The sequence below is a fragment of the Papaver somniferum genome, chromosome 6, assembly GCF_003573695.1.
Source record: "Papaver somniferum cultivar HN1 chromosome 6, ASM357369v1, whole genome shotgun sequence".
Lineage (NCBI taxonomy): Eukaryota > Viridiplantae > Streptophyta > Magnoliopsida > Ranunculales > Papaveraceae > Papaver > Papaver somniferum.
Window position 1 is genome coordinate 166,213,242 of NC_039363.1, and position 25,907 is coordinate 166,239,148.

The window sequence follows — 25,907 nt, forward strand, 5'->3', positions numbered from 1 at the left end:
GTTATGTCATGTATAAAAACAGAAAGATCAGTTCAAGCGTGTTTCCAAGATGTTAACTGCATGCATCAGGAGTGGACAGCCCGTGCCAGTTGTGAAGGTAAAAAAGGCCAGATACCTAATTGATAATATTGATAATGAAGATTATGCAGCTCAGTTTGGGGAGAAAAAGACCCAAAAGAGACCAACATGAAACGGTGTTAAAAGAACTAGAGCTTCATCGAGCGTTGAAGGTGAAGGTAATGAAGCTCAAGGTGAAGGTGTTGAATCTGAAGGTGAAGGTGGACGTCAAACCCGAGCAAGTCGTCGTAAAATGAAAGGGAACAAAAATTAATGACTTGGTTTAACTTAGATGTGTGTTTATGTTTGTGTTGGATTATGTAGTTTGGATCGGATATTTAGTTAGTACATTACGTGTATGGTTTGTAAATGACTAGTTTTATATTTGACTCAGCTTAGTTATCTTTATGATTTTACCGATGGATGAAGTCGAATATAACAACATGAAACTGTGTAATGTTAAATCACATTCGGGAGTTTATGCACTATATTTTTCTTCCGAATTCGTACAATTGGCCAAATCTGAAGGTTGATAGATAAACGTAGCCTCTGAATCTTCAACATTCGGAGGTATATGTATATTTTTAGCCTTCGAATGTGACAGGTACAAAACCAGAAAGTTAGCCAACCTATATTCGGGAATATAGTAAAATAGGTTATCAGCCGAATATACCTGTTGCAGTACCAGAAAATTTAAGTTTTTTTCGAAATTTCTGATTTTTGGGCCAACACACATTCGGAGGTATATGTATATTTGTAGCCTCCGAATGTGATAGGTACAAAACCATCCATGCCATGGCTCTAGGTGGTTCAAAAAGCCGCCTTACTAGGTTAGCCAACCTATATTCGGTAGTTTAGTAAAATAATTTATCTTCCGAATATACCTGTTGCAGTACCAGAAAATTTAAGTTTTTTTTTTCCGAAATTTCTGCTTTTTGGGCCAACAAACATTCAGAAGTATATGTATATTTGTAGCCTCCGAATGTGACAGGTACAAAACCAACCATACCATGGCTCTAGGTGGTTCAAAAGGCCGTCTGAGCAGGTTAGCCAACCTATATTCGGGAATCTAGTAAAATAGGTTATCTTCCGAATATACATGTTGCAGTACCAGAAAATTTAAGTTTTTTCGAAATTTCTGACTTTTGGGCCAACACACACTCGGGGGTATATGTATATTTGTAGCCTCTGAATGTGACAGGTACAAAACCAGCCATGCCATGGCTCTAGGTGGTTCAAAAGGCCGTCTGAGAAGGTTAGACAACCTATATTCGGGAATCTAGTAAAATAGCTTATCTTCCGAATATACCTGTTGCAGTACCAGAAAATTTAAGTTTTTTCGAAATTTCTGATTTTTGGGCCAACACACATTCGGAGGTATATGTATATTTGTAGCCTCCGAATGTGACAGGTACAAAACCAGCAATGCCATGGCTCTAGGTGGTTCAAAAGGCTGTCTGAGAAGGTTATCCAACCTATATTCGGTAGTTTAGTAAAATAGTTTATCTTCCGAACATACCTGTTGCAGTACCAGAAAATTTAAGTTTTTTCGAAATTTCTGATTTTTGGGCCAACAGACATTCGGAGGTGTATGTATATTTGTAGCCTCCGAATGTGACAGGTACAAAAGCAGCCATGCCATGGCTCTAGGTGGTTCAAAAGGACGTCTTAGTAGGTTAGACAACCTATATTCGGTAGTTTAGTAAAATAGTTTATTTAAGTTTTTTCGAAATTTCTGATTTTTGGGCCAATACACATTCGGAAGTATATGTGTATTTGTAGCCTCCGAATGTGACACTCGGACGATATATATGTATTTCATTATTGATACGAAAGCGAACGTTATCAACCGTGTACTCGTGTTACACCTCACCTCAACAGCCATATTTTCAAAAAAAAGAGCCGTTGGGACTCTAATTTATATAAGGGAGGGTAACCCCCCTTATCATGCACCATACTAATATTTATTGAGGTGAAAATCAAAGTGAAAAACCTATTCATTGGCTAGTCCATCATCAATCGACCGCATGCTTCGACTTCATCAATTGCAGCAATGGAAGAAGAGATACAAAAAAGAAACAAACGACCAACAAAAGAAACGAAGGATGAAGAAGAGGAAATCAAGGCAAAGAAACGAGGTCAAAAACAATTTCATCTTAGAGAAAGATTGAAATAAGTTGAAGAAGAGACCGAATGGATAAGAAATTATTACATTGTGAAAGATCTATCCGAAGAAGATCGTTATGATAATATATTTTGGAGCAATGTTTCACTGGATCCTTTTGTTGGTAAGTACAAGAAGCCACGCCATCAGTATGAACCGTCCCACGTTTCTTCAAGGGTGCATCATGTTATGAAATTGTGCACCGAGTACAACCGTATTCTTGCTAGGCACAGAGACGACAGGTTTGCGGCACAAGATGCTTATACCAAGTGGAGAGGAGAGTCGTTTCTACATTTCGAAGCGACATTGATTGTTGCATCTCGGACTGGGAAAAAAGAATAACATGTGATGTTTGAATGTTATAACTTTCAAAATGTTAACAATAATCAGAAGATAGTTTTAATTTTTATTACTGAATGTCATTAATCGGAAGCATGTGTTACAATATATTTGTTCCGATTACATTATATTCAAAAATAAAATAGTTGTGCCTCGAAAGTCCCACCAAATCGGTAGATATGCATTAATTTTGTCTACCGAATTACTACAATCGTAAGAATACGTTTCGTTGTTCTCCAAATATTACGAATTCGATAATTGATTGTAATATTCCCTCCGATTATAAAAGGGTGAACTAATCAGACTATCATGTGTCTAAATGTTGTTCATTCGGTAGATTTAGTTTTTCTTGATTCTGTGAATTTGCTGTATTCGGTAGTAAATATTCTTTTTCTACTTCCGATTGTACTGCATTATTGATAGGAAAGCATATGTTGCATCCGTACACAAGTGTGACACCTCATATAAACGTCCATATTTTCAAAAAAGAAAGAAAGAGCCGTTGGGACTCTAATCTATAAAAGGAGGGCAACCCCTTATAATTTATGTACCAAACAACACATATCTACAAGAATATCTTCCATCCTCCAATATTTCTAATTCATTCTATATCTCATATTACGATCATGGCAACCTATGACGTAGCTGAAGATTTGGGTATTGTAAAAACATGGTACCATGAAACAAGACGTGAAGATGTCATAGCCGGAAGGTTAACACAAGAAATATTTTGGGGGAGAGTGTATAGCAAGTATGTGCGAGAATATGGAAATTCAAAGCAAAGATCCCTCCAACAAGTTCATGATCGTTTCCGAGTTATCCAAAAAGGAGTGAATGATTACATAACAATACAAAAGAGGATCTTTAACAAGCCACTTAAGCTTGTCGGTCCAACAATTTGTAAGTACTTGTTTACAAAAGACCGGGTCGATATATATCTTCTTATTACTAAACTATACGAACTTAGCATTCTTTTGTATTTGTTGGTTTATGTAGGAGACACTCGCAAAAAGGCACTACTTAGAGGAACAAGGAGAAGAATTCATGTACGAAGGAAGTTATGAATTCTTGAAGGGACTGGCAACAGTATAGTTTGGCACAATTTAGTTGCATTCGGAAGTCTAGTTATTATATTATCCACTGATTATGTAAAAACTCCCTTGATTATGCGAAATTTGTTATAATCGGAAGTTAGTATGTTATTTAATCTACCGAATCTGATGGTGTTCCAAAGATTGTCAATGTAAGGTTATATTCGAATATCATTAAATTATTTACTCTACCGATTATGAGAGTGTTACAATTTCTCCAGGGTTCTGAATTCAAAATGCATATATTCGGAGATTAAATAAACATAATACTCCCGAATATGGTATTCTGCGGGAAACATTTTATAACTTTCAGCCGATTATGGGACTGTTCCAAGTTCTCCAGGATACTGAATTCAAAATGCATATATTCAGACACTAAATAAAACAAAAAACTAACGATTACAGGATTCGGAAGATAACCGTGTATAATTGTCTACCGATTCTGGGAATGTTCCAATTTCTCAAGGTTTCTGAATTCACAATGCATACATTCGGAACTTAAATAAAATATAGATCTCCCGATTACGTCATTCGGAGAGAAACATTGTATAAGTTCCTTCCGATTACATCATATATCTTCATAAAAAATTTCCAATTTTGTTTTTACAAAAACGCCGGTTCAAATTACATCTTCTAAACATTATGACCAAACTAATTATCATCATCTTCGATCAATTCGAGTAACCCATCAGGAAAGTTGTTGTCCATGACGCAGTCCCAATCAAGCATGTTGGACTCATATTGTTTCAACCAATCCTTGCAATGGTTTGTTGGGAAGTAATCCGTCCACGTATTCAACGGAGGTAATGGATAATCTTTCTTTACCCTTAAACCGATAAAATGCATCTCATTCACAAATTCCATAACAATTCTTCTATCTTTAGCCGATTCGTCGCAAACCTTCCTTGTTGGTGCAAACGTGAAACTATGTCCATACCTTGGAGGAACAAACAAATGTACCACGCAATTCAAAACTTCCGCTAGGAGAAATCCACATTTAGGCATTATCATCCAATACTTGGCTCCTATTGATTTCAATCCCCTCCGGCACTTTACACGTGCACAAAATTCTTTGAACTCTTGTTCTTTATCATGTCTATCTCCGGCCCTCATCATAGAGATATAGAAATCCTTGTCCTTTACTAGTTGCACCGCCATCTTATTTCTTAATTTTTGGCATTCAATAACCGCCTCATCAAAGTGACCAATTTGTTCCGTAGCGACGTGAAACCCACAATTGCTATCCCCATCAACCTCGTCGGTCGACAAAATAAATGGAACAATGAGTGGAGGGAGTTGCACCAAGTACTCTTCTATAATCGTATACGTTGATCGTGTCGGTCTTCCATGAAAATCCCTAGGACAACAAAGAGTACCATACTTCTCTTTTATAGTCACCATTTTCGTTGGTTGTGTTTGTTGTGAGTCGCTCATTTGATTAATAACTGCAGAGCTAGTTTGGGACTCCACTAACACAACTTCTTCCACCGCTTCGGCTTGACTTACTTGAGAAGGATCCATAGATACATTTGGTCTCACTTTTCGGGTGGGTAGTCCACTTTGATCTTTTCTTGGGCGACCTCTTTTCTTTGGTTGCGGCTCATCTTCAAATTCGGCTTCCGAACGCTCGTGCCTACACAATATTCTTTTGGTAGACCAATATGCCTTCAATTATTTCCTTTAAATGGTCCTTGAAACTTTGGTGTTCGGCCTACCCCCACCCTTTTTCTTAATAGGTTCATCAACCTCCCTTAAGAGAGGGTGAAGAGCTTCCTCCAAATGGTGCATAAATATTTGCTTCTTGGCGCCATTTGTTGTAGCATAACGCTCCATAATTCGTGCACACAATTCCGACTCCAAGAGCGACGGACCGTCAACTACCGGGGTTCTTGGAGTGAAATTTAATTGCTTTCAAAATGGATGAATATCATTGATGTCAATAACTTCGACATACCTACCCAACTTATGACGACAAGGGAGTCCAATACCTATCATATCCTTGCAAACACAAACCGTATCCTCGTCATCGTACTTTTTATAAAACTTCAATTGTTCCATCATGTGATTTATTGCCCATCTCGAAACTTTATGAACAATGCCCCTTAGAAGCAATCTTTATTTCTCATGTTCATTGGGGAATTGGTGTATATTAAATTGCATACAACCCCTAATCTTTGTGAGATCCCGACTGGTGTATTCATGGACTGCTTCTTGGATCGACACAACTCCATTTTGACTACCAAGTAGTATTTTCTTTAGTCGTCCATGAGACCCCTCCGCAATGCTTGTCGCCCCATTCTTGAAGTTTCAGTATTCATATGTCCATGCAAACACAAACCTCTCCTTAAGCGGTAACCATTGTTTTTTACAATACGCAACGGCTTTTTTGTATTTCGTGCCATATTCATCCTCAAATTTATTCAAGTTATTTTCATAAATTTCCTCCGTCATCGACCAAACAATCTTGTCCCATGCTTCATGAACATTTTCCAAATGATTCCATGCTCCTTCCATTTTTCTTCAAATAACCGTTTCTCTTCCTCTTGTTCTTCCACGGTTAGTTTACTAATGCGCTCATCCTCTTATTTCGACCGCTTGGTACCTTTCCTTGGCTTTTAGCTTGGAAATGACGATAGCAATTGATTTTGAGGTTGCATTGAATGTGCCACGTACATTGCAAGTTTTGGGCTTCCGGAAACACTACCGCTATTGCATGCATTAGGGCTTGATCGTTATCTGTTACCATAACCCGTGGATAATTATCGCCGTTATAAATTGACCTCAACGTCTCCAACATCCAAATGAAACTCACATTGTTTTCATGATCCATTAAACCCCATGCAACCGTAAACATTTTTTTGTTGGAAGTGTGACAAGCAATGTTCAACAACGACATGTTATACTTGTTTGTCTTATAACTATCATCTATCAACAAAATTTGATGAAAGCATTGAGCCGATTGGATCATTTTGGGATGTGCCAAGAAAATACGAACCACTTTACCATCATTTTCTTCCCTTATCAAGGTGTAGTCGTGTAACTCCGCTAACCACTCTGATTGTTGCATGACCGTTCTACCATCCCATTCCGTCCTTTTGATCATCGCTAGGGCCGACTTAATCGTAGATAAAGTAGACAAGTTGTCGGGGTCGTCCACCTTAATTTTACTTAAGATCGCACTCGCTTTTTAAATCCGCATAGACCTCACCGTCTCCATTTGATGTTGTTTTAACTTGGCAACCATTACATGTCGAATTAGAGTGTCCGGATCATCATGGTTGTAACAACCATTATCAACTTTAAACATTTTATACTCTTTACCTTCACTACCGTCGGGCTTATAGAAGACAATCTTAAACGGGCATCCTATCTTCTTTGTATTGCTTCGGTATTTCCTATTCGTCTTCCGGACGTACTTACTATTATCTCCTTGGTGACTATTTCGCGTCCCACCCCGCTCACAAATCATTTCAAATCGAGTGTCACTCACATGATTGTTTTGAACTACCACGCACATGTTATCTTTTGCCTTGTTGAAAAGCCACTTCTTTTCTTCCTCCTTACTTCCAAATGTCTAAACGTGCATAAAACAAAACAATATCTAATAAGCATAAGGATTTAAAATACAAAAAAGGAAACAAAAGAGTAGTAATGAGTATACCAAATCGTTTTCGTAGTATAGAGAAGTATCTCTCCTCAAATAGAAATCATCGACAAACTTTATAACGGCCTGCAAATAAAAGAAACAACTTATTTTACAACAATCGGAATACAATAACTACACTTAACTTCCGAATATACAACACTCGGGAGGTAGTTGTTTCCATTAAACAACTGATTAATGCGAATGAATTTACACAGGTCACTGAGTACAAAATATAATATAATCGGAAGCTAAATTATATAAATTTGTTCTGAATATACGGATTCGGAATTTAACATAATTAATGTACATCCGATTTTCAAAGATGATGATTTTGGGGCCAAGGATATATTCGATATATATTTTAATATGCAAAACTACCGAATGTGAAAGAAGAAAATAATGAATTTTGAAATTTTTGAGGAATTCATTTTCGGGGAATTCAGAAGAAATTATACTCTACATAACTACCAAATGACCCCAAATTGTGTAAAACCAATTTTGGGGTTTTCTTATATTCGGAAGACAATGTAATCAACAAAACTACCGAATGAACATAAATTTTACACATGAAGATACATTCGGGGAATATTTATAGACATTAGCTCCCGAGTCTGGGTAGATCAGGGCATTCAATGCATGCAAAAATCGTTTTTTGTTTGTTTTGAATGGTATATAAACGCATACAAAGTGGGTATTTGAGGTTCTTAACACAATACCTGTGTGTTAGATGCATCATTAGCTTCAATATCGGGTGATTCTCCATTTTCTTCCATGAAAGCGTCGTCTAGGGTTTCCTCTCCGCAAAAGTTTGTATCGTTCATCATATACCCCAAATTTTCAACATTATGTTCTTCACCATGATTCTCACCTTCTTCTTCATATCTATCCATCTTTGTAATCAAAAATTGGTTTTTCACTTTTTTCCTCCACCTTCTTCTCTCTCACTCTTATTACTCAAAAATGAAAAGCAATGAATTTTTTTTGACAAAATACATTCTAATACTGCGCCGACCATAATCGGAAGTATATGAATTTTTTTGGCTACCGAATGCATTTGGGTGATAATATGGTACTTTAGCGTCCGAATTTTAAAGGATAGTTCCGCCATTACGAAAACTCGTGATAAGGACTGGCTGCATTTTATTTTTGGGTGACCATTTTTGTCTTATTATTGGCCCTTAAAAATGCCAGGTTTTTCACAACCGCAAAAATCGAAAAAATCTAAGATTTTTAGAAAAAAAGTTCGAGAAAATCATCATGATCCTCCTAAATCAGAATAAACAAAAATGTTTTGATTTTCACTAATCGTAATTAATTTAGTTATTCATCATAATTAGCAATAATCAAATCAAAGGCATATTTGCCGTAATCAAAAATAATTGGATAAAGTTTATTACTTCACAACTCCTTTTTGTCTTCTAGTCATCCCCAAAATCCACTCTCTCATGAAGTCATGAGCAATGTAGTCAATATCGGCCGTATCGGCTGATATATCGGGGATATTTCGGATATCGGCCCAGAACGATACGATAAGAAGGATATCGGGATACGATATTCGCCCGATAATATCGACCGTATCGGTCGAATATCGGCCGTTTCGGTCAAATATCGGCCGTATCGGTCGATACGAAATTTTCCTACATTTCCTGATATGAGACGGTATTGGTCGTTTTCTATAAAGTTTAAGGGTAATTTTGGCGAAGAAAGTCTTCCAGGTGGTAGTAGAGGTGCATGTAGCTCTCGAAGCAAGTCTACTAAAGTTACTGTTTTGTTTTTTTGATAAAATTGATGTTATCTATTATATCTTATCCGAAAATGTGTGGAGAAATGTTTAATATAAAATTATATTCTCTAAATCTAGAACCGATATTTCAACGATAATATCCCCGATATAAAATCGTACTAGTGTATCGGTCCCGGCCGAGATGAACCGATATCCGATATTAACTACAGTGGTCCTGAGTACCCATCGTACCGTCAAATTTGACCTCATAATAATGCACTAATATTTCCAAGAACAGTCCCACCAATGTCATACCAGGAGTGAATGACAAGTGGCATTTGGAAAAGTAATTGCAGGATCATATTTCTAAAATTTGCAATTAACCCAAGTGTTGCTGAGACACAAAAGTTTAATACTTATTTAGACATGAACCAAGAGGGAGTTCGGTTAAGGAAAATATTAATAAATAAAGTGATCAAAATTTTATCACTAATCAAGTTTTGATGGCTTTTAGTTGTTATCATTTCCTGTATAAACTCTTCAAATATCACTTCACAAACATCTTATCTCTCAACTCAACATTTCTATCTAGAGAAACAAACGATATTCTTCTATCAATGGCTCCTAGTCTAGTTGGAAAAATGGTGACCGAAGTGGAAATCAAGACGGGCATTACAAATTGTATAAGCACTACCAAGAACTTCCAAAAGTATTACCTCAAATTTACTCCAGCGTCAAAGTCATTGAAGGAGATGGAGCTCACTCTGGCTGCGTCAAGGAGTGAGGCTATGCTTGTGGTATGTACACATCAATATCATGTCTATCACCATCAGATGATTTTTTCTTCACATTTGATTGCATCGCATTTGCGATAATTTGGTTCTAGCGAGTTTCGAATTCAGATTACTGATATCATCACTCGGTAATTATGTGTTATGAAACATGCAGCTCCTTAATCTTGACGCATCTTTGTACATGTCTGTTCTATGCAGAGGGTAAATCATTAACTGTTCAAGAGAAAACGACATACACAGACGAAACAATGATCATCTGTCACTGTGCCGTTGGAGGTGATATGATGAATGGCTACAAGAAGTTCCATTTGATACTTACAGTTAGTCCATAGGCTGACGGATGCGGGGGTATTGTGAGTCTCAGTATTGAATATGAGAAGGTTAATGAGGATTCTCGGGCTCCGGTTGCTTATCTAGCTCTCTGCCAAAAGATCATTGAAAGCATGAATTCTTATCTTTGGTCTTCTGAATAAACTATCGGTATGCATACATATGTATGCACGGATGCAGCAAAGAAGTGTTCAAGGGCGTATCTATGTTTGTGCTTTGTTTGAATAGAAAGTAAGTATCCAAACAGTTGAGTTGGTTATCAAATTACAGTTTTAAGGAAAAGAGGGGTGGTATTAAAGAAAATTATTACACGGTTCCAAAGATTTGATTTTGAGAACTCCTATGGATTTAGAAATCCTAAACATGGATGAAGGGGACCTAAACTATAATAAAAATATAAAAACATCCTTTGATAACTAATTTAATTACCAAACCTTAATTTTATTAAAATCAAAATAAAAAACCAAACCTTAAAAAAAACCGACTGACCTAGAAAAGTAAAAAAAGAAAGAAATTGTCTCCTTCACTGCCTCTTCTTCCATTTTTTTCTTATTCAACAATGATTATTTCGGCCAAAAATGATTTTAATTGGGTAAGAATTGAAAAATCCATCATTTTTTCTTTTTCTTGATTGTATCAATATGTAAGATTCGATTAAACTAGGGATTTAAAAATTAGTTTCAAAACTGAATACGGGTTGGAAAATATGAACTCCCAACCGTATATTAAAGTTTCAACAAAAAGTAATCGGAATTTTCCCAACCATAAGTGGTTATTTTTCATAATTTTCCCAACCGTAAGAAGTTATTCTGATTTTATCTATTGTTGGAAAAATATAAACTTTTATGTATTGTATTTCCTAATCGTAAGTTTAATTTTCAAAAAAGACAAAAAAATCATTTTTTTTTATTTTTGATTTCCGAACACTAATCAATTATTAGTCTAATCTAATCACTAATACTACCTCCGTTCCAAATTATATGAGCTAGTTGGTTTTAAATTTTGTCTCATAAATAGATGAGCTATCTCACTAATCAAGGGGATATTTCTAAAACTATTCTTTTAATTGATTATTGTTACTATAAGAAATATGTATAATTTGATAGCCATGTTTATATTCGTTACGTATGTGTTTTAAAATGCTTTTCAACAGTATAAAGTTTACGAACAACTGTGGTATAGTTTAAGAGATAAATCATTTCTAAGTTTTACTAGTTATTATTCATAAGAGTATAATTGTAAGAAATACTTAAACATACTCCCCTTTTCTCCTTTCCTTAATAATTGTGCAAACTAGCACATTTAATTTGGGACGGAAGGAGTATTATTTAGATTAGGTTATCTTTTAATCGAGGGCATTCTATCCCTAACAAAAACAATAGGATAAGGAGGTTTTGTTGATTGCTATTTCATAACCCGATTTTGTCTTATCATGAGCCCTCAAAACAAAACATTTGGAGCCCTTATGATAGAATTCTTTTGTAAAAGGTGGGATCTTCTTTGGGATATTCTTTTTTTTTTGGGTAAGACAATGCATATTTTTTTAAGGTTGTTACAAGGGACCAGTCCAAAAGATCCAATTGTAAGGAATATTTTGTTTCATATGGATATGGTATTTTTTTTTTTAAAAAAAGAACCTTTTCATTAGTGGAAATTCGAGGTTACAATGAGTTTATGATCGAAAATAAAAGAATATAAAGTAACAAGAATATACGGTAAAAGTACAATACGATTTATACGACAAAATAAAGAGAAGGATTGTCGGAGTAAGAAAAATACAAGTATGAATAATTAGTGAAACTCGGAATTAAAATTCAACCATTTAATTTGGTTTTCTTCTTTAGAAAGATGTGCTCCCAAAATAGGAATAATTTGCTCAAATCTTTTATAGCTAGTGATGAAGCTTCCGTCGTCAAAGAAACCACCGATGAAGATTTTGTCGTTAGATAAGTTGATGATGAAGATTTTGACGACGGAGACAACAAAGATGAATATTTTAATAGGAATATTAGTCAAAGTCTAATTGTATTGACAAAGTCAATTAGTCTTGTTAGTGAAAGGTCCTTGACATAGTTCTGTAACAGACATTATTTAATATGTTTAAATATTGTTTGTCATGAGAGCTTAATATTGGATTGTATTGACAAAGTCAATTAGTCTTTTTTCATATTTGTTTCAATTTTAGTTTCTTGATTATCGTAAGAGCTTAATAACTCTCATGGTATCAGACTAGTAACATTTCTTCTTCAAAGCTTAACAATCTTTTTCAATACTTTTCAGCTTTCCTCACAATTTGGGTAAATATAAATTCAATAATTTTTCTCCAATTCAATTTTAAGGTTCATCTGAGAAAAAAATTATGGTAACTATCATATCTGGTACTTACATCAACAACAATAACAAAACCATAATCAACAATAACAGTTTTGATCAATTTCAAGTACATATACAAAATAATTCATTTCACAACAATATGTCGACTTCTGCTGGCAATGATAATTCATGTTCTCTTCCCTTTAATAGTACAACGATTTTTTTTCCTATGAAATTGGATGGTTCAAAAAATCTGTTATGGCGTGATCGGTTTGAGGGTCTAGTTCAAGTTCCTCAAATGGGTCAAGCTCAAATGGAGATAGAAGACCTTGGATTATTCAAATATGTTATGTTAGATATGTAAAAAGGATAGTCATATTATAACATGATGCTTTTTTTAGGTATCAGCCACCTCCTACTGGAAATTCAAATGGTGGTAATTCATATGGATATAAAGCTTAAGAAAATTATGCAAATTCTGATGGTCAAGTTAATTGCTCAAATGACACAACCTTTTCTTCTAGTGCAACTCAACATGTTTACACAAGTTTGAATGTCAAAAATGAATGATGTTCCATCATCCTCAAATACGGTATGGGTCTCTGATATAGGTGCTTCAACTCATATGACTGGAGATTGGACTTTGCTATACAATACTTCTAACTACAAGGGCAAGGACAGCGTCGTGAGTGGAAATGGTAAGACTCTGACTATTTCTCTTACTGGTAGTGCTCAAGTTCATACACCAAAAATAAGTTTAAGACTAGATAATGTTTTACATGTGCCAGACATGAAACATAATTTACTCTCAGTAGATAAATTCACAAAAGACAATGCACGTTATATTACTTTTGATCCTTTAGGATATGAGATAAGGGACTTGCATAGTCATGATCTATTAGCAAAGGGTAAAATGGTTAATAACTTGTATCCTATAACTTATACTATGATGCAGTATGCTTTTTCATCTCTTGTTGCTTCTTCTAATGTTTGGTATGGCAGGTTAGGACAACCTTCTTCAAAAGTTGTTCAACAATTTCATAATCACAAAATCATCATTGTGAAGTCTACAAATTCTCAAACTATATGTCATCCCTATCAATTAGCAAAAAGTAAAAGACTTCCTTGTACTTTATCTTCTTCCCATACTTCATCTCCACTCACACTAATTCACGGTGATGAGTGGGGTCATGCTCCTGTTGCATAATTGGCAGGACATAAGTATTATATCCTCTTTATTGATGATTTTAGTAGGTTTCACTGGATTTATCCAATTCAACTTAAAAATGAAGTTTTACACTATTTTCAACATTTTAAGAGTCAAACTGAAAATTTGTTTAAAACAAAAAATTTAGTTTTTCAAACTGATGGTGCAAACGACTTAGTCAAAGGTTCTTTTAAAGGTTTTTTAGACTCTTCTGGTATTTAACTGAGAATTTCTTATCCTAAAACACTAGTTTAGACTCTTCTGGTATTCAACTGAGAATTTCTTGTCCTAAAACACCAGAATAGAATGGTCTTGCTGAAAGAAAGCATAGACACATTACTGAAGTGGAAAATAGTACAGTACTTTTTAATTCATCTTGTCCAAAAGAGTATTGGTATAATGCTTTTCTGGAAACTACTTATCTTATAAACATAACTCATACACCTATTCTTCATGATAAATCTCCTTTTAAAATTTTGTATAATGATCTTCCAGATTACTCTTTACTAAGAGTCTTTGGTTGTGTCTGTTATCCTTTCTTGGGTCATTCCAGAGTTGAAAAATTATCTCTAAAATATGTAAAGTGTGATTTTATTGGATACAGTATTTTACATAAAGATTATAAGTGTTGTAATACTTTTCCAAATTTTATTTTATTGGATACATTACTTTCTTTAATCCTGTTGAAGCATCATTTTCATATACTCTCTGGCATTTACCTTAACTATAATACTATATGTCATTCATTTGGCCGAGGCTTCTATAGGAGTAATCGCAGGATCATATTTCAAAAAGAATACGTCACATGGGGGTATATATATATATATATACATGTTGTTTTATCTAAATATGAGTTTTATTTTTCTACATATTCTACTTTTGTTTCTCATAATTTAGAAGATACTCAACCACTCTCTTCGTTTCAACTTCCCTCTTCCGACTCTCTTGTTATAGAGGATATATCAACAGTTTCGTCAGTTACAATTCCTTCTTCCAAAATTGTTACAAGATCTCAAACTGGTATTTTAAAACCAAATTTTTTTCCTGATCATATTTCCTATCATTCAGTAAATTATCCTCTTCCATATGCTTTTGCTTCTTTGTTAAATACTCCATCTGAACCAAAAAGTTTTAAAGAAGAAACAAAAATTCAAAACGGCAAGTTTCAATGAGAGATGAAAATGATGCATTAAAAAGAAATGGTACATGGGAGTTAGTTGATCCTGAACCTGAATATATTAGGTTGTTAGTGGGTATACATGGTTAAATTAAAATCAGATGGGACAGTGGACAGGTTCAAGTACAGATTAGTATCCCAAGGATTCAATCAACAAGATGGTATCTGTTAGAGAACTGCTCGAACGAACTCGCAAGCGTTGCTATCTTAAGCTCTTTGTCAAGTTTAGTTTCCAAAAATATAAGTCTTGATTTCTAGTCTATTTATAGCTAAATCTCGGATTAGGATAAAAAGTGTAGTTGAGCATTAGACTTCACGGCGTTCATCGATTGAATACGAAGAACTACCAAGGGGAGCTTGTGGAACTTCATCTAAAAAAAGTATGTGGAGACTTGAACTCATCGATCACTAAAAAGTCTATCTACTCTATGTCATATTTGAGACATTAGTCGTATATCTATATAGACTTCAATTATACACATTTGATATTTCGAGCTGATTTTAACTCGCTTACATATTTCTCGAAATATGTGTTGGTAAGCTTTTGCTTTAACCAAGCTCATCTTATATTCTTGACAAAAGTCAAAAGATGATCATGTGAAAATCACCTGGTAACATCTTACATGATTTGTGTAAGACAGTCATTTGATGTAGACTCGAAATGTTTCGTATTGATCATTCAATCACTTGAAAATTGCTTGAAGTTAATAGTTTGTGTGAGACAGCTATTCCCGTCTTCCAAGAATGTTTCAATGGTTGAAATGAGAGTTTATAAAAATTGGATTTAAGCATAGTATGCGTACTTTCATATATGTAATCCATGTCCGGGAGCCATGGTGTACATACCCGTACGCGTACTGGTTGGTTTGTGAAGTTCGGGAACCTGGTAGGAATTTTCTGCTGAGTTTGGATGGTATGCGTACCAGTTCGCGTACTGGAGAAACCCAAACTTAGTCCGTCTACTTAGGTACGCGTACCTGTATGCATACCTAAGTGGATGATATTCTAAAATCGGTTTGTTCATTAACTAATACATTGATATAATAAGGAATGCAATCTTTTGAAAACCGTGACTATAATGTTCATGACTTGATTCGAGTGAATCAAAATCGATTTTGCTTCAATTGTGTCTTATATTTCTATGGGATTATAAACAATTGAACAACTCTAGAACCAGTTTCATTTGAGTCATTTGAACAAGTTATGGTTAAGATGAATAAGGTTGACCTGAAAGTGTTCATATGGATAACTTCGGTTAACTATTGTTGAGCCAACAAAGTGTACACGTTTAGGTACGGTTACTCATATCTAAATGATAGTACATTTCATTTGTGTGTAACAAGCTAAGTCCGATCTAACGGTTGAAAGATATTAACTTGAGTCAAATAAGGTTTTCATCTAACGGTGAATATTGAATGCTTTGTTACCAAGGTAACATTGATTGTGAACCCTGATTTGAGGACTATATAAAGGAGAACTCTAGCAACTGGGAAACCTAATCCCCACACCTCATGTGTGATACTAGTTGCGACTAGAGTCGATTCTCCTTTAACCTTAGGTTTTTCATGAAACCTTGTAGTTTAACAACTTAAAGAATTCATTAGGATTGTGAAGCCAGACCCAACTATTTTCTTTGTAGTTGCGTGATCTGATCTTGCATTTTCTATCGTATTGAATACTATCTTCTCTAAGATTGGCTCGAGATTTATTCTTTGATAGGCAAGATAAAAAGTAGTCACAAACATCTTCGTCTCATCGTTTTTGATTCAATAATATCTTGTTTCGATACCATACGATTAAGATTATTGTAAGATGATTGATATCTTTAGGCTGTTCTTCGGGAATATAAGTCCGGTATATCAATTGGTTCTTGTTCACCTTGATTTATGAAAAGACGGAACAAAACTCATAGGTTTACCGTGGGAGACATATTTATCTACACAATAGACCTTTCTGTGTGGGACAAATTGCTTTATCAAGTCTTCGACTTTTGATCGTAGCAACTCTTAGTTATGGGTGAGATCAGCTAAGGCAATCAAGTGTGTAGGGTCCTGCTGGGATTCAGAGACGTAAGGAGCACAACTGTACCTTGATCAGTGTGAGATTGGTTATGGCTCAAGTACATTCCAGTCTGAAGTTAACCTGGATTAGGCTAGTGTCTGTAGCGGTTTAATACAGTGTGATGGTCAAATATGGACTAGGTCCCAGGGTTTTCATGCATTTGCGGTTTTCTCGTTAACAAAATTTCTGGTGTCTGTGTTATTTATTTTCCACCTTATATTTGTTAATATAATTGAAATATCACGGGTTGTGCGTTAGTTCAATCAATTGAGAATCCAACCTTTGCTTGTTGATTATATATTGATTGACACTTGAACATTGGTCTTTGGTACCGTTCAAGTTGTTTCACATAATAATTAGTCTCGTGGATTTCTACCTGTTTGATTTGTTGATTACATTGTGAAACAGAGATACAAACTCTTGGATATATTTCCATTGATTGAGTCTGACTGTCTAGTTGATTCTCTTGGAAATATATTGGAGTTTGTCCATACAGATTGCTAAGCGAAATATGGGATGTGGTTGTTAGACCCACGCCTTTTCAGTTTTGACTATGGAAAAACTTTTAGTCCTGTGGTCAAATCAACAACAGTTAGAGTAGTTTTATGTATTGTTGTTACAAGAGGATGGTCAATAAGACAATTGGATGTTTCAAATGCATTATTACATGAGGATTTAACAGAGAATGTTTACATGAAACAACCACCAGGGTTTGTTAGTACAGTTTCCTAATAAAGTATGTCATTTGGTAGGATCTTCAGCCTCCTTAGCTGTTCAGGTACCTGCCTTGGCACTTAGAACAATGCTTTCCTTCGTCAAACTCTTTCCAGAGATTTCTTCAAGATAAAGATCAATTGCTTTTCCCTTTGCAGCTTCTTTGTTTCGGTTTCTTCGAGATTTTCGTTGCTCATCTTGTTCGTTATTGAGATGACTTTGTAGAGCTTGGCATTCCCGTGCGGTGACCTGATCTCCCTTTATTTCCATTACCCCTTCGGGTGTTTGGAATCTAAGGAACTGATGATAGGTTGTTGTCACACCTTTGAGCCTGTGCACCCATCTTCTACCAATGATGGTGTTGTAGGGAGAAGGTGCGTCTACCACACTGAACCGAGTATCAACCTTCATGGGTCCAGCATTTACTTGTAAAACGATGTCCCCCAGCGGCTTCGTTGGGGGCACCGTTGAACCCGTAGATAGTGTAGTAAGAAGACATCAGTTGATATTTATTTAATTCCATCCGTTTGTATGTGTCATAGAATAAGACATTGAATGAAATTCCTCCGTCTATGAGAATCTTCTTGATGTTTCACCCCGCGATGGGTAATGTGAGAACCAAAGGATCTTTATGGTCTTCCATATCCTCCTCGACATCCTATGCATCGAAGGTCATAGGAGCATCCATCCATAATTCATACTCATCTACTTCGACCCCATCAATTTTATGTAGCTCGCAATAATCTTCGAATTGTTTCCTCAATCTTTTCCCTATTTGGGCAGTCAACGATAGACCGGTAGCTTCGGAGCATGAGATGGTATTGAGCGTTCGGTTTTCTTCTGATAGCTGGACCTGTTTGCTTCGTTTTACTCTATCTCCGGTTTCTGCCTTCTGGATGTACTGTTTGAGGTCCCCAGCGTCAATCAGCTTTTGGACCATAATTTTGAGGTTCTTGCATTCCTCGATTTGGTGTCCATTGAAGCAGTGGTACTCGCAGTAATCTCTTAACTTTTCGGATCTTGGGGGTTGTTTGCCCTTGGACCAGGGCCACTCTAGATTTTCTCAACCTTTAATCTCCCTCAAGATGCGAGTGTAGATGGCATTTAGCTTCGTGTAAACTTGATCTTCGAACTTCCGATCATCGCGTCTGCGATCATCCCTTCGTCAATTCTTATCTTCGTCAAGTTTTTCGGTTGAGCCACTTATCTTGGATCCGCTGGCTTGTTCCGCAGAATTAGTCCGATGAGACCTCTGTGTTTGGGCTCTGGGGTTCTCCCGATGGATTTCCTCTAACCTGGCATGCTTTTCTATGATCACTCGAAGATCTCCTTCGGTAGAGGGGACGCTCCCATGAATCTCGACAAATATCGGGCTCATCCTGTCAAGCACCCACTTGTAGCAGTTGATACTGACCACCGGATCGACGTTCCCTATTTCCTGGCAAATCTTGTGCCACTTATCAGTATACTCCCTAATCGTCTTCTTATAAGCGATCGCCAACAAGAAGAGTTTGTCCATTCCGTTGTTGACGACCTTATTGTACATGTAGGTTACCAAGAATTTCTCAGTGAGCTGGCTGTAAGAATCGATGGAGTTAGATGGAAAGTTATCAAACCAACACAACGCTGATCCTTTTAAACTTGAAGGAAAATATCTGCATAGGACTGCATCGTCATAATCTCATCGGGATAGGATTCGTTTGTAATACCGAAGATGAGCCGCGGGATCACTTGATCCATCGTAACATTCGAAAGTTGGTACATAACATTTTTGTGGAATAAGTGCTCTGTCTAAGCGCTTGGTTGGTGGTGTAGTGTTGGCTTCCTTCATCACTTGCTTCAGTCTTCCACCCCCTTGCCTAGTTTTCAGCTGCTTTATTTCAGCCATCATTTCAGCAAGAAGATTTTCCATTTCCAGCTGGTGGTCCTCATGGATGGTGGATCGTCCTGGCCTTCGAATCTCATTATCAAAGTAGTCTGAGTCCTCTAGGTTGTAATCTGGGTCGGACTGTCGGTTTCCTATGGCGTCTCTTCGGTTTAACGCCTCTGGGTTGTTGACATTGGCCACTATCATCCTTCGGTCTTGATTTAGTAGCAGTGCCATGGAGTTAGCCTCATCGTGCAGATTTTCTACCTCTGCGTTGTGGGCGATCCTATCTTTGAGTTGTTGGTTTTCTTGTGCAAGTATATCCACCACATATGCGTACACCCTCTGGCTCTTCCTTAATTCTTCAAGCTCTGCCATTATCTGGACATAATGGTTTGATCCCTGGTTCGGTATTACCACCTGCACTTGTCCATCGGCCGTTACAGTCTGATCTTCATCAACAGTCTGTATCAATAGGACCGGTGGGTCAATATGCGGGGCTTGGAGATCCATCTGTTGTCACGCGGGATGATTTGCTATCATGAGAGGTTGGTTAGCTTGAAGTGGTTGATTCTGTTCGTTGGTGAGCGGCATCCCGTAGAGTGGTTGTTATATTACTGATTCTGCCATTTCTTCACGATGTTCATTTGGTCGGGTGGCCGCTGTCACTTTGGAGGCTCCTGCTCTGGAAGCTCCGGCTTTGGAGGCTCCCGCTTTGGCGGCTGCGTCTTTTAATGCTTCCGCTGCAATTTTGCTGTCATCCAAGGGCATCGTGCTTTCATCTCCATCTTGTATCTTGTCGGATGCTTTAAGCTTTTCGCCTTTTTGTTTGCTGCGCGTCATAACCGGGGTTGTCCTTGGTGCATCTTTTGACGACGCCTTGGCTTTTCTCACGTCTTTCGCTTTTTCCATCTTCGATCTTTTTTCAGCACAAATAAATCATCATCGAAGAAACGATATCCATGTGGGTTTGGTTAGCAATGTTAGTCCAAATTAAGCATCATGGAAGGTGGAGAAAATATCGAAGTGCAGATCTGGAGAGTTTAAATCATGAAAACTTGATCCGATGATTAAAAACATAGATTCACTCACAGATCCGAAGACGTAGATTCAACAGTAATAAAAGCGTAGACATATATCCACTCACAGATCCGAAGACTAGACAGGGCGTAGACCCACGGGTTTTGGGTCATGAAAACTTGAAAACGTAGATCCTATAATAATAATAAGCCTAGATCTACTCATAGAAATTTGGGTTTTAAAGATAAAAATTTGAAAACGTAGATCCAATGAACGTAGATCTACTCATAGATTTTTGGGTTTTAAAGATAAAAACTTGAAAACGTAGATCCAATGAACGTAGATCTACTCATAGATTTTTGGGTTTTAAAGATAAAAACTTGAAAACGTGGATCCAATATTTGATTTAAATCAGTTTAAATCCGAAGATAACTATATAACCGAATGTAAATCCCAAGAGCTTTCCTAGTGAAAAACACGGATATAAAGAAGTTTGTTGAGAAGAAAAATCTTGTTGAAGTTGTCCCAAGCACTATTATTTTAAAGAATGTTGCTGGGAATAACAAAATTGAGCAAAGTCACAGGATAAGATAAATCTTTTACAGGGACAAAGTCCTTGTTTCTAGCGCCAGATTGTGAACACGAAAATAACGATGGCATCATCGTGTTCGAAAACAATATTCGCATTACATATAAAACAACTAAGGAAGGTGAAATATAGATAGAATGATATAAGCGTGGGGCCATCAGGCTCCGAGCCTTCGGGCTCGTCCTTGTCTGGCCAAAGTGAAGTAAATTAAGCCATTCATACGATTACGCACATAGTATACAGATCTAAGTAAAGCATACAAAACAGAAGATAAAGTGATGAATGTAAATGAGACGATGATTTACGTGGTTCAGCACTAAGGCCTACGTCCACGAGGGTTGGTGTTTCACTGTGTATTTGGGAGTTACAAAGATAGTCAAATGACTCTGTGTGAATAACGAAGCTTAAGGGGAAATAGAACTCATACTTACTCTTCTTATTTCTTTCTCTTATTATCTTCTCCTTTTTCCCCCAAAACTCGTCGACCCCTTCTCTCTTAGTGGAGAGTGGTATTTATAGGGATAGAACATGGGGTCCACTATCAGAGACAGTTGCAATCTTATCTTCTTGATCTTTGTGCTGATCCCGCTGAGGTCTTCGTTCTTGACCGATGGCTCCATCGGTCATGCATGGTGACGATGGGTCACCTCTTTCTTCTCCACGGGTGGGTTGACATGTACTCTATGCTTAGGGTGTTTAATGCGGGTGGTTGGGCTGACTGCACGTGCCAGATAGATGTCTGCGGCTCCCATCACATCCGTGTCAGTGGGTCTAATATCCGTCGTTGATCTTGGATCTTCCTTGATATGGAGTAAAGTAGATCCTAGGGTGTTCTTCAGTGCTTCTCAGTGGCTCGATACTTCAGTTCCTCTAGGTTCTTTACCGTCGGATTAGTCCGATGATGAACATGTGTAGGTGGAAGATTCCCTTTGGGTGTTGAGACGTGGCATCGTGTCTTGATGTCTCAGGCTGCGTGTCTTCCACGTGTAACTCGTCTGACACATGGCGAGTGATGAATTATGTGTATACAACAACAATATTCAGCACGCGTTTGAATCTCAACATACATGCACACAAATGAAGAACGAAAGGAGAAAAAATAGAATGGCAGTATGAGATTTAAGGGTGATGGATTTTATCATTTGTCTCACAATTGACGGTTTCCTTTGAACCACCGGAACTTGGAAAATATAGAATGTCAGTTTGAGTTGCAACATTATTATCATGCACAGTTTATTTGTTTCTCCATGGCCGCATACTGATATTGAATCTGACATGACAAAGTTGTTTCAGAGCACTGGTAACTAAATTCGCCATTATTTTGCACAAGCCGTAAGAAAATATGTTGCATAAGCTTAAGTTGCATGGATTGCTTATGCAGCAACTCAATGTAAGGAGCATGATGGCAAGATATCTAGTCATGCAACTACATGAGGTACAATACTACAAACGAGGAGATTTTATATGGTTTTCAAATGGTCGAGGAAGAGTAGTGACAAATTGCACCCACTTTTATGGTGCACGCTCTAACATTGACACACCCATTCTCTGGCAGAATGCGCATTCGAATATTAATAAGATCTGATTTTGTCGGGATTATTTACCGTTCCAAACCTAAAATTATCTCGTAGAACAAGAAACAAGTTGAACACTCATGCTCTAGGTACTCTAAGTATTTCTTATTTAGCCATTTGGTTCATCAAAGTTTAAAGTATAGACCAGATTGTGACTGCATATTAGGCCTCTCAAGGATTGTGAACCACCACAGCAGACATGATTTCCCATAACAAACCTTAATAAAGAGGAATTCATAAATAAAATTATATGCCAAATGGCTACAAATATTGAGTCCAAAAACTATCTACTAAAGGAGGATTCCATAATAACAAAACCATTAGAGACAAGAAAACAATGCTGTAACTACTAAAGAAACATAAATGGTTATAACTTCCCCTAAGCCAAAAGACTTACTTGCAGGACTCATTACAGAATCAAGATTAAACTCTGGGTTTGAGCCATAGAGGAGTTGAGCACCAATGACATCATCCAATGTTAACTTGACCTTTATGGTTCTAGGGGGTTGAGAAGGCCACATAATAGATTCGGGAACAGATGAATGACCCAGGCCTAAGACATGACCAATTTCATGTAGCGCGATGGATTCCAAATCAACGGCCACATCTGATTTCTCAGAATTGAAATCAACTGCAAACGTAAATGCCGCAATAAAATGTAAATATGCACCTTTTCCCGGACCGGTTGTATGTGCAATCACCGTATTATCAAATGGACTGCCATTGATTGTGATGTTGGCATGCTGATAATCAGTTTATGTAAAATTAACATTAATGGCTGATGACCATCTTGAGAAAGCACGGTTAAGAGCAACACGAATCTCCGAAACTTTTATGTAATCAATAGTATGATCCCAAGTATGTCGGCGTCCATTAAAAATCTAGGTTGGACCTTTGTATCAAACCATCAATGTTTTTTGCCTCTTAAAAGTTCAGTGGGGCTTCGGATTAGCAGCTAGCCTTTCTTTGGTGTATTTGGTACAGACATCAAAATTTTGGTAAAATAATATTAATTCCTCGGAGCTAACAAAAAAAAAAGTAAGAATTTAGAGACTTTTTGCTTTTAAATTTAATTTCTCCGGAAAAATCTAAAATTTAGTCTTTGCATTGATTAGTGATGCCGGGCTGGAAGATTTGGGTTATTCTGGGAGATCATTTACATGGTCTAGCAATGTACATGGAACTGGTATTAGAAGATCAAGATTAGACAGAGCTTTATGTAATGCTGATTGGTTGCTTCATGTACCTGACTCAAAAGTTCTTCATCTTCCTCAAATTGGTTCAGATCATTGTCCAATAATGTTGGATACTGCATCCTCTAAATGTGATAAGAAGAGAAACTAGAAGTATTTTCAGTGTTTATGAAAGGGATGAGTCTTTAAAAGCTGACGTTGCTGCTGCCTGGGGAAATCAAATACAAGGATCTTATGCTCACCAAGTCTCAAGAAAAATACACACAGCTAGAAATTATATCTCAAAATGGAATAGGTGTAAGTTTGGTGACATTCAAAGTAACATAAATCTTCTTCATCAACAAGTGGAATCTGTTCAGCAAAATTCACAGCCTCAAGATAACAGCACCGAGGAAATTCTAAAGTTGGAACAAGAAATTGAGCATTGGCACCAAATACAAAGTGAATTCTGGGGGCAAAAGTCTAGAGATCAGTTTTATTTAGAAATGGACAGAAACACTAAATATCATCATACAAATGCAAACAGAAGGAGAGCAAGAAATAATATTGAAGCCTTGAAAGATAGTCATGGCAATTGGTGTTCAAGTAGAGAAGATCTAGAAAATTTACTTATACAGCATTACAGTGCATTGCATACAACTACTTCTCCTGATAAAGATGAAGTTTTGTTACAAAATATCCCTCAAGTAATTACAGCAGCTGACAATGTTGAGTTAATTAAAGTACCTGAAGATACTGAAATTTGGAAAGCTCTCAAAGCAATGAAACCATGGAAAGATCCAGGACCAGATGGTTTCCCACCTGGTTTTTTTCAATCCCATTGGGATATTGTGGGTTTAGATGTTATTCAAATGGTGAAGCAATTCTTCCAGTCTGGATTTATGCTCAAGGAATTAAACAACACAAACATCTCTCTTATTCTAAAGACTAAAAATAAGCAGTTTCCTTCTGATCTGAGGCCAATAGCTCTCTGCAATACCTCTTATAAGATTATCTCAAAAATTCTTTCTACAAGATTGAAGAAAGTGATGAATAAGATCATCTCACCTTTATAAGTTGCATATGTGCCAGGCAGACAGATTTCAGACAATATACAACTAGCTCAAGAGAAAATCCATACAATGAAGAACAAAAAATAAAGTAAGAATTTTCTTGCTTTAAAGCTAGATATGTCAAAAGCCTTTGATAGGATTGAATGTCTTTTTCTTATGGATATCATGGAAAGAATGGGTTTTTGTGGGGAATGGTGTCATCTTATTATGCAGTGCATTAGTACCACTAAGATATCTATTCTTCTAAATGGTTCTCCTTGTGCTGCTTATAAACCATCAAGAGGCATTAGGCAAGGAGATCTCTTGTCTCCATATCTCATCATCATAGCTATGGAGGCTTTCTCTAGGAAACTGCTTATGGCTGAACAAAACAACAGGATTGAAGGCATCAAAATTGCACCAGATGCTCCTTCTATTGCACATCTATTTTTTTCCAGATGATTGTCTTCTTTTTATTAGTGATTATCTTCATAATGTCAACAATCTGCTTCAGATCATTGATGAATTTGGAGCTGCTTCTGGTTAAATGGTAAACTTCACCAAGTCTAGTGTTTACTATGGTGCTAATGTTCCGCCAAGATTTTGTAGAATTCTTACTAGGAGACTGAAAGTACCCTTTATGAACACTGAAGAGAAGTATCTTGGTATGCCTTTGCTAATTGGAAAGAATAAGAAAACTTGCTTCACAAATCTGCTTGATAAGGTGAAGAATAGACTTACAGTTTATAGATGTAAAACTATGGCACGGAGCAGTAAGTCTTTAATGATTAATACTGTCACTAATACCATTCCTTCTTACACTATGAGTTGCTTTCAAATACCTAAGGATATTATAAATAAACATGGTGATGTTCAGAGGGACTTCTGGTGGGGTTTTGAAGAAAAAAGGGGTACTTATATTACTTCTTGGAGGGATTTGAATCTGCATAAAGATGTTGGAGGATAAGGCTTCAAGGATTTGAATATATTGAATAAAGCTCTTCTCATAAGAGATGC

At 36.6% G+C, this 25,907-nt stretch overlaps 1 protein-coding gene across 1 annotated transcript; it reads right to left on the bottom strand.

Annotated features, from left to right (window-relative positions):
• Positions 1-22,986: 22,986 nt before the first annotated feature.
• LOC113291757 (metalloendoproteinase 4-MMP-like) lies at positions 22,987-23,981 on the bottom strand. The gene is made up of 2 exons (XM_026541252.1): positions 23,913-23,981; positions 22,987-23,409 (listed from the first exon to the last, which is right to left on the bottom strand). Exons 1-2 carry the CDS (start codon positions 23,979-23,981, stop codon positions 22,987-22,989), a joined length of 492 nt encoding a protein of 163 aa, XP_026397037.1.
• Positions 23,982-25,907: the final 1,926 nt, after the last annotated feature.

Bases quoted from the DNA above. Each gene is read 5' to 3' on its own strand.
- LOC113291757 (XM_026541252.1), bottom strand. From the start codon at position 23,981: ATGCAGTATCCAACATTATTGGACAATGATCTGAACCAATTTGAGGAA. The intron at 23,410-23,912 runs GTACATGAAGCA...ACTGATTATCAG, and splicing joins ATGAAGAACTTTTGAGTCAG to CATGCCAACATCACAATCAA.